At 34.5% G+C, this 10,262-nt stretch overlaps 1 protein-coding gene, 1 long non-coding RNA gene and 1 pseudogene across 3 annotated transcripts; all 3 read left to right on the top strand.

Moving 5' to 3' along the window:
• Positions 1-3,100: 3,100 nt before the first annotated feature.
• On the top strand, positions 3,101-3,816 carry LOC111903139 (carotenoid 9,10(9',10')-cleavage dioxygenase 1-like; annotated as a pseudogene).
• A 514-nt stretch (positions 3,817-4,330) lies between these two features.
• On the top strand, positions 4,331-6,051 carry LOC122197287 (uncharacterized). The gene is made up of 2 exons (XR_006190272.2): positions 4,331-5,232; positions 5,580-6,051. It is a non-coding gene; the product is annotated as an uncharacterized LOC122197287 (long non-coding RNA).
• Positions 6,052-7,404: 1,353 nt separating this feature from the next.
• Positions 7,405-9,651, top strand: LOC111901092 (nuclear transcription factor Y subunit A-4). Of its 2 annotated transcripts, none has more exons than XM_042900956.2 (7): positions 7,405-7,614; positions 7,898-8,101; positions 8,173-8,258; positions 8,349-8,411; positions 8,503-8,652; positions 8,730-9,077; positions 9,280-9,651. In XM_042900956.2, the coding sequence occupies exons 2-6, from the start codon at positions 7,909-7,911 to the stop codon at positions 9,069-9,071; spliced, it is 834 nt and encodes a 277-aa protein (XP_042756890.1). In that variant the 5' UTR covers positions 7,405-7,614; positions 7,898-7,908; the 3' UTR covers positions 9,072-9,077; positions 9,280-9,651. The 2 variants fall into 2 exon arrangements, with proteins under 2 accessions (XP_042756890.1, XP_023752753.1); XM_023896985.3 differs by having other exon boundaries at positions 7,408-7,614; positions 7,898-8,104.
• Positions 9,652-10,262: the final 611 nt, after the last annotated feature.

The raw sequence follows: 10,262 nt of genomic DNA on the forward strand, positions 1-10,262 counted from the left end.
TGGAAGGTAGTATTAGGCCCGTACTACTGAAATCACATGATCCGTACTCGAATCGAGGAGGATTTCGGGGATTCTAAGGAGCTGATTGAAGGTAGATTATATGGTTTGGCACCAAGATCCACTGCAGTGTGTTTCTGTGCTTATCGGTTATGGTTGTTCAGATTGAGGATGGGTTTGGTGAATTGTTGGGGCCTTAGTGGTCATGTCAGCCTGGGTTTTGAATGGTGCAGACCTAGGTGAGTTAGTTGATTTTGAGGTCTCGACGTCCTTGCTCGAGGTAGTGCTAATTGAGTCGTGGGACTCAAAAAGGAAGCGATTGTGATGATCAGATCGAGGATTGTTGTCGGATGCTGGGTGATTGGGAGATGGATTGGGATGTCACTATCTCCGACGGGGGTTATGCACTTCCATCTTTCTGCATTCGAAGGAAAGATAGAGCAGACATGTGATTTTCAAAGTTGGGAGGTAGACCCAACATAAGGCTAGATAGTTGCGGTTTTGGCAAAAAGTATGGCAGTGTATGAATGCACAAGAGGATTGTTGTGGTAGGTTTGCCTTGGGATGAGATCAAGGGTCTGCTTCCTTGAATATGGTTAGGCCGGGTGCTAGTTGATTGTTTCAAGTGACCGGGGAAGTAAATCGAGAATGATAACTTTTGTTGTCTCTAATGTATCCCGACTATGAGAATGATGCCTCTTATATTTATGAATGATTCTTGTGATGAATTAATGGTTGGGGATTTATAGACGAGGTGTGTGGTAGTCCATTTGTTTCTAAATAACAAATCGGGGCTATGAATGGACTGTCAAAATTATTGCTTGTGCATCTGCATCAGATTCTTGAGGTTAGAGGCGGTTATGATTGGGAAGTTTTCCAGGTCTCCATCTGAGATTCGGAATCTCTTTGAGTTTGCTTGGTGTTTATCTGGAAGACCATAGTATGTTGTGTTATACATTCCAAGAGTCAGGGATGGTATGTACTTAGTTGATTCGATTCAATATATGGTTTGTTTGCAACGTCATTTGGTGATAGTCAAACCCTAAGTGAGTGAGAACTAGATATTCTGCTTGGAGGTTCATATATATGTCCGAGTTTATGATTTTAGAAGAATGGGTCATAGGGATCTGCGGTCCGGGTATATGAGACTTTGGTTCAAGATATGGTCAATATTAGGGCGCATAACAAGTTGCTATTAGATATATGTGCTCAGAAATGCATGAGTTGTCTTCACGACAAGAAGCTGTTGGACAAGGTGTAACTTCCCAAAAATTGCTATGTGAAAATTTCATTTTAAAACCAACATAAACATCATTCACTCATTGCAAATCCATCAAAATGTAATAATGTATAAAATAGTTATCAGAGTAAAAATCATGTCATAAAATGCGGAATGTTGGTGGATGCGGTGCGATCATGTCAGACCTTTCCATTTTGAACTAAAAGTACATGAAACCATAAACATAAAACTGTAAGCACAAATGTTAGTGATTTCCCCCAAAATACCCCATACCAAAAATACATAACATCTCGAAACTAAATTGGGTTTATTTCACCCCTTCGGTATCTTTCAACTGTACTGAGTCTATTTCACCCGCTTCAGTATCTTTCAACCAGTACTAAGGATCTTTCAACCAGTATTGGGTCTATTTTACCCATATAGCTAAGCATACAATCATATCAACAAGAGTCACAAAGACAACAAGCACAAACAAGCATATCAACAAGTGTCACAAAGAGAACTATCATCCTATATACATAATTCAGTGGGCCGACACCCACAAGTATAGTGAAGAGACTCACCTAACAAACAATGATCAACTGCTACTGCTCCTACTGCTATGAGTGCAGGTGCTACAACCCACATGTATAGCCATACAAACTACAACCTTAGTTTCTCTTCCAAAACTAGGGGTTTGACCAAAAGTCAACGCAAGTTAAATGTCAAAGTCAATGGTCAAGGTTGACTCTCCATGTCGTGGCCATCCTTGGCCACGTCGTGGCCCTCCAATGACAAAATAGACGTGTTTTCCCCAATCGCCACGATGTGGCAACTTAGGCCACGCCGTGGGCACTGGGTTCCAAGTATCTTAATGGGTTAAGTCGAATCCTCCAATCCTAAAGGTTCCAAGGTCCAAATCTAATCATTATTATTGTCTAAATTGATAAAGTTTCCAACTTTTTCCCTTAAGAATTACCAAGAGGTCTAGATCTCAAGTCTTAGGTCCATAAAGCACAACCATGGCATGAGCTGAATCAAGAATCACTTAATCCCTTAAGTCTCAAGCCCATTTGCTCTGGAAGAGCTTATAACACTAAAACCAACCTAAAGATTGGTGCTTTTTAAACATGCATGTCCAATGCATGTCTTGGACTTAACTTAGGTCAAATTTGGGGTTTATGACCAAAATCTTATGCATGGCTTAAACAACCCACCAAACTCTAAATCCAAATCATGAACTAATCCAAATGATCTAGAAATCCATAAAGTTGCAACCTTTATGAAATCTCACCATCCTATCTAACAAGACCAATAAGAAATTGAGACAAAATACAAGATCTAGCACTTTATCATAAAAGAGGCGGAGCCTTGAGCACTTACAAGGGTCCAAAATAGAGCTAGGAAGGGAGATGGAGGCTTTCTTGTTGATCATTGGCTAAATCCTTCTTGCTTCTTCCTTCAAAACTCTCAAAAGCACTCAAGAAAGCTTCAACAACAGAGGAAAAGGAATTTGGGTTTCTTTTGAGTTAAAGATGATGGTGGAGGTTGAGGGTAAGCAAACCCTAGTCTCCTAATTCTTTTAAATAAGGTGCAAAACCTGGATAATTAGGGTTTAAGACGTCAGCCACGATCACGCCGTGGCCTTCCTTGCCACGTTGTGGCGAGTCAAAAAGACCCGCAACCAAAAAATGTATCGCCATGTCGTGGCCATCATTCCCGTGACGTGGCGACTCCTTAAAGTCAAATCTTAAATTAAAATAAAACATACCTTAAGACCGGATGTTACACAAGGAACTCGTTGTATACACACTTGACTTCGCGGTAAGAAGTTGTTGGACAAGGAATACATGGTGATGATTTCACATTTGATTGAAAACTCAATTTGGAATCCTTCCAAGTTATGAAAAGAACGAGCTCCAAATTAAATGGTTTGAGCTTCCAAATTGCTTCATTTTCACAATGGTACGTTTCCCTATTCTACCCTTTCTTGAAGAATCTCTTTCCCTTTTTACCCCTCACTCTCCCTCTTTACCAACCAATGCATGGGAGGAAGGAGACGAAGTTGTTTTAATCACATGCCGCCTTCAGAATCCAAATTTGGATATGGTTGGAGGAGGTGTTAAGGAAATGCTTGATAATTTCGCTTATGAACTATAAGTTTCTACCAACCAACCTTTAGGGGTGTAATAGTAATTTTTATCATGATTAAAATAATTTTTATTTGTCAAATGAGATGAGATTCAACATGGAAACCGGTATTGCTTCTCGAAAAAAGTTATCCGAGTCAGCAGCTGACTTTTCTAGAGTCAACAAGTGTTACACTGGTAGGTTGGTCACTAACTTATTATTATTTTACATTTTTAATGATTTTAGTCACTATTCGAAGTAAAATGACTTTTTTACCCTTTACTCCAGGAAACAATGATATGTGTACTGAAGATAGCATTAAAAAGGTTACATGAATTGTGAAATTTGATTTACATGAAGAGCCTGAAACCGGAAAAACAAAGCTTGAAATTGGAGGAAATGTTTTGGGAATTTACGATCTTGGCCCTGGTAGATATGGTTCAGAAACAGTTGTTCCATTGCCCCCATAGAGTTCCATATGGTTTCCATGCTTTCTTTGTGATAGAGGTTAGTTAGTGTAGGACTAGATTTCTCGGTATTTTTCCTGTTGACCCTTTTTAAAATGGATGATTTCTTAATATCTACTTATACCTTTTTGTTTTGTGCTTTTTAATCAAGAGCAAATTCAGGAAGAAACGAATTTGTGAGTGCTTTAGAGTCAAAAATAACTATACATACATGATGGTATGAGAAGTTTCTCTTGACATTTATATGTTATATATGGTTTCGTAGTATCTTAATATGATTCCAATGTACACATACATATTCATACTCTATAAGTGATATATACAATTTAATACAATGGTATTATCAGATATGTCTATTTGTTTCTTTTTTGAATTTGTAATGTTTGTTTCTTATACGAATTATAGGGGTAAAACACCATTGTTAAATCTACTTGATAAAAATTAAACATTATGATTAATCTATAAAAAATGTAAAGACGAACTAAATATAATAACTCAAAAGGTGAGTGGTCTATCCGTAAGAAGACCCACTGTTGCCCTTTAACTCCATCCCTTCTTCCAATCACCGACGACTCTTCCCTTTCTAGTTTCAAATTCCCATTCTTCCTTAAATCACTCATCGACGGAAAAACTCCATTCGCCATTGTAATTAGAAGTAAAGACTAAAAACGGAAACTCACCATCACAACCTATTTAGAAGTAAAGATCATAAATTGAAACCGATAAGGTTCGAACCACCAGTTCCACCCTCTTCGTCGCTGTGAATTTGATATTGTTCGATTTTAGTGTAGAGATAAACATTCAAATATGATATGGTTCGATTTCGATTTTGCATCTTATTTTCAATTGCTTAACATAGATTTTGAGTTCCCTTTAATGTGGTTCCCGATTTGTTTAATATGAGTTCAACTAGGTTTAACCTGGTGAAGATATGGATGTGTAATGGTTCATCGATTTGTTTTTTAGGAATGTTGGTTTTGTTAGACTACTGAACAAGGTATGATATGCTTGTCTATGTTAGTTTTTCTGAACTACTTTTGGTGTATAAATAAGAAACTAAAAATGACAGTGATGAGTGGTGATTGAAGAGGGTGGGAAGGGAAGAGGTATTGATGGTGTTTGATTTGATAAGGGGTGCCATGGGAGAAAAGGTGGTGGTCGGAGGCTTTGGGATATCATGATACAGAAAGCGATGAAGGTGGACGGATGGACTAAAATGGAAAATGAAAAAAAATACAGGGACCATCTATGTAATTTTGTTTTGCTTAAAACGCTACACGCTTCCTGAACCCTCGAGCACAACTAAACCCTAGAGATTCCGTCGCCGAAACCGGTTCTTCCTGTCGCAGACTCCATAACAGAGCACCGAAGGCTCATGTAGCCTTGCGAGTCTGTTCAGGACATTGATTCCTGGATGCGGTAATATCCAGTTATCTGTGTATGAATCTCTATTTATACAAAGCTCGGAATGGAATCGATATTTTTTTGATAAATTCTGATAACATTCTTCACTTTCTTACCTCTCCATAATCTTCGATCGATTTGAAATGTTTTCATTACTTGTCTTTGTGGGGATTCTTCTGTGCGTTGTCGAACAGAACATGTAGCTGTTTGAAAAAGAAAATTAAGATTATTGCATCGGAGTTAACTCAGGGGCATCAATTCTCTGTTTTGAATTAAAATAAACATTTTGTTTTTGGTATTCAAAATAAAATCCATGATTGAGATTATTTTGTGTTGAGAAGGTGTTTTGTTTTCTTTCACAGGCATCTTTTTGCTGCAATTTATATGCTTCGGTTTAGCATAACAAGAGCATATGCATACTTTCCTTTTTATATTTGCTTCCATTTTGTTGACCTAATCATGTAATTATTTCAACATCCCCATGATGAAATATTTAGTAATCTGAATGTGTACATGTTATTGGAAATGTGGTGCTCCCTTCTGCTTCCTATAAGCATAAGGTAGAGGAATCACAATTTCACAACTACATGTCAGGCTGATAATAGGCATTCTGAGGGATATACATATATCTATCATATCTTATGGTATTCTGCCTTTTATTGTATTTAAAATCAGGATTCTTATAATTGTAGTTATTTATCTATTCATTGTTGTTGCAACCTTTTCCTAGATTCTAGGCTATGGTAATGTAAGTGATTTGCTAAAAAAGCATATCATTTTTGTGTATATGACAAAAAATGTTGTGTTGAATCAACTTCGTTTCTGTATTTTCTCTTTAGGGATCTATTGAACTATTTGTGTTCATTCCCTATATCACTAAGCAAAAACAAACAAACAAACAAGGTTGAAGTTGATGAAAATATGAAATCAACACATAATATTCATTTAATGGATGGTAGTTATTTCGGGAGCTATGATAAACATGATCTAGGTCAGTTAGATAGTTTTGATTGTTCTAATCATCTGATCATGTAAAAAAGATTGTCTTAAAAGTTACTAAATAAAGTTTATTAACGATTACATATATTAATTGAATATGTATTTAACAATTTGCTTGGATATAATTGGCGGTATCGGGTGACATTCTTCAATCTTCATCGCCAACTCTTTCTTTTGTTAATAATTTCATGTTGTTTGAGAAAATAAAGTGATTTTTACGACAGTAATATCCAAAACCAAATCCATGGTTAGATTATAAATACTCAAAAGTTTATATTTATTTTGCGAACACATAAGGTGTTATTAGTGATTGTCTGTTGATTAAACATAAAATATGTTGCCCAAATAAATGAATGAAGATTAGTTTTTGTTAGAAAAAAAAGTATCACACTTTTGCAAGAGTGGATTTTAACGAAACAGATGGTCATTTTATAATAAAAAACAAAATATATGATTGTCTTGGTATAATACTATTATTTTTCAATTTTTTTAATTTTAAATAACGGCGGATTGTTTCAAAGTAAAGAATCTTATAAATCCCGAACACTATTTTAAATGTTTCTTTAAAGTCATCAGCCACCTTAATGTGGCATTTGGTAATTTTAGTGAATATTTTTTCCTTTTCTTTTCAATTTTTAGCATACTATAAAAATAAAAAATAATACAACTTTTAAAAACAGGTGAATCTATAGATGCCAAATGGCAGGAAACGGGCCACAAGAGGGGTATGTGGAGGAAACGTGGTCGTTTTATCTAGAATCAAGCTAGCCAACAACACTACCGTTCTGTCCGTCGAGTTGACTACGTCAAACTTACTCGTCATGACTCATAGTGACTTACGACGCCTGCCTTTCTTTTTTATTACCCTATTTATTTTATTATTTTATGTGGTCCACATTTAATTATCAAACTAAATTACTAAAAAGATAACTTAAGGTTAAAATAAGAATCTTATTAAAAGTAAAAGTGTAAAACACAATTTTTATAAGATGGATGACCATTTTTATAGTTTACTGTAAATAAAATTTTGACCAAACCCTCGAAATTAATTACAGTTTCATGAGTTACCGACGGCAGACAGCAAGCGAAGGGAATTTATATTTCTCCTTAACAGCGACACAGAAAGCAGAAAGCGACGTCGGCGTGAACTCTAAGTAAAATTATTTTATTAAACACAACAAAAATCCTAAATATAAAAGTATGAGTAGTATCAATTTTATAATGAATAATTACAAACAGCACACACCATTTCTTTGTCAAATGCGTCTCTTCAATTTATAATATTGTTATACTTGTTTAATTTATTTGTCATCGATCATATTCGAATGGGTTGAACTCAGTTTCAGTATCATCTTCAAGATTCCCAATTTTCTCCTTACCTCCGACAACATCAAAAAGGTTAGTCAGTTCAATTCTATCCTTTTTCAATTCAATTAGGGCTTCCTGTTTTCAATTGATTGGATATTAGGTATTACATCAAACTCCATGCACGCTCATGGAGTTCGGAATAATGATAATAATTAGGGATATTTTCCTTTTTAATCGGAATTGATGTCTATACGCTCAGTGATTGATTATTACGAACTAGATTTGCCAAATTTAATGATTTTATTAGTTGAGATTAACCATTTTGATTACATATAACAGTTTTTACTTTCCTGATGAGTTCTGTTTTTCTAAGGATTCGAGAATATGCCCACAAAACGTCAAGAAGAAGGTCAACAAGCACACAACATCTCTCCATCAACAGCGTATTCACAACCTTGGTGGCATGGGATTGGAAATGGCGTGATGTCTTCTTTTGGTGAAACAAATGGTGTTATCAAGTTCGGAGATAAATTACAAACCACTAGTGATGATGTTGTTGAAGATACAGATTCCCCCAGTGGTATTTATGGTGAATTTTATTTAGTTAATTCATATATTTAAGAGTGTGTTTCTTTACAATTGACATAGGAATCAACATTTCTGGATTGAACATCAACAATTGCCAAGAACAGGAACAAGTCAAACAAGTTGAAACGAGTTCACTAATGGAAATTGTAATCGCTTTTTTTGTACATATATGTATGTTTATATTGGTAATTACTAACTAGAGATATAACTTTCTGATATATAAAACGATTTTGCAGGTGTTGACATCTAATTTGTATCAGGATCCACATTATGCAGGAATGATGAATTATGGAACACAGGTGAGAATGTGACAGATACACACATGACACACCATTAATGCAAGAATGATGAGTTTTATACTTAGTTTTTTTAATCATTTTCTTGATCCAGACACATCCAAATTTACATAGAATGCCATTACCCCTTCAAATGGAAGAGGAGCCTGTTTATGTAAATGCAAAACAATACCATGGGATTCTAAGGAGAAGACAATCAAGGGCAAAAGCAGAAATGGAAAAAAAAGTGATTAAATCCAAAAAGGTAGGATTAATAAATGCATACATGTTAAATAAATTTCCATTGTTAGTTAGTTATATTATTGGCATCCGATTTTTTAGCCTTATCTTCATGAATCGCGACACCAACATGCTATGAGAAGGGCTCGGGGTTGTGGGGGCCGCTTTCTGAATACAAAAAAGCTCAGTGATGACATGGACACAAATTCTGTACAACAAAAGGAGCCAAAATCAGGTGTATCTAATTTCCATGGAAGCTCTTCAATCTTTGAAGATATGCTTAAAAGAAACTCTTCCTCAAATGACAACAATGATGATCATCATGGTTTGTCATCAACATTCAACTTCCATTTGATGGGTAGGGAAGAGGCAGTGCATTACTTCAAAAAGGAGAAGGGTAATTTGGTAAATCAAATCCCAAAAAGAGACCCCTATTACAAATGAGAAAAGGTCAGTATCTGTTGAGTAAAGTATCTTTTCAATTACTTTTTGTCCATTTGGCCTATTTTATGGTAAAAACTAACAGCTTGGACATAATTACCCCACACCAAATATGGTGTAAGTTATTTAAAAAAAAAAATCTGGAAAATGGGTAAATAAGTAATATTTATATTAGAATTGGTAAAACTGGTTTTGTTTTGATATTTTGCAGGGGTGAAGTAGATGTTGTTTTCCCTGTGTGTGAGTGTTAACTGGCAATTCATTCTTGGCTTTGGTTACTTACTTGAAGGGTTATTAATGGTGAAGCGTTGATAATCTTTTGTGCAATATGGAGTTGTACTATGTACGAAGAAGTTGTACATTTTGGAATCTCAAAACAATGTTTTTTTTTTTTTTTTTTTTTTTTTTTTTTTTTTTTTTTTTATAAATACTTGAAAGGTATGGTTTGCGGATGACCTCATACACTAGCTGCTCAGCATGTTTGGAACTGGTGATTTTCATTTATTTTTGAACTGTAATCGTGGACTTGCACTCAAGAAGCTCATAAATTCGTATGATTTCCCTACAAGGATTCCAATGTTCAGACTTAAATGTCATTGCATTATAGTCATTAAGATCATATAACATATATCTTCATTTATTTACAATAGAGACAAATGTGAAAAGATAATAATGCCATTATCAGAGTTATAAATGAAGAAAAAAAGAGAATTAAAACTTTTGATTGAGAAGTACCATAAGACCCGAGGGTGTATGGAAACAATCTTTCATTTTTTTGTCTTACATACGAGCCTTTCCATCATTTTTTTCCCTTACCAAAACATAGGATGTGTACTTTCATTTAATGTTTCTTTAAAATAAAAATAATTGATTTTTAAGATTTATAATTTTTTTAAAATGAGTAATAAACATAAAAATTGATTAAAATTAAAACACCACATCATTAATTAAAATAAAAAGTAGGTAAAAAAACTAAGATTAAAATAACTAGAAAAAACTACATTAAAAAAACAAACCAATTTCATAATCTTCTTTTTCTTTTTTAAAACTAGCTCGAGGGTGTGTCCTGAAAGATAAATAGTGTTCTCTATCAAGAATTGTTTGAAGGTTATATATATATATATATATATATATATATATATATATATATATATATATATTTTTCGAGTTTATAGTCGTTACCTAACAAAAAAA

The sequence above is a fragment of the Lactuca sativa genome, chromosome 4 (assembly GCF_002870075.4).
Source record: "Lactuca sativa cultivar Salinas chromosome 4, Lsat_Salinas_v11, whole genome shotgun sequence".
In the NCBI taxonomy this organism is placed as follows: domain Eukaryota; kingdom Viridiplantae; phylum Streptophyta; class Magnoliopsida; order Asterales; family Asteraceae; genus Lactuca; species Lactuca sativa.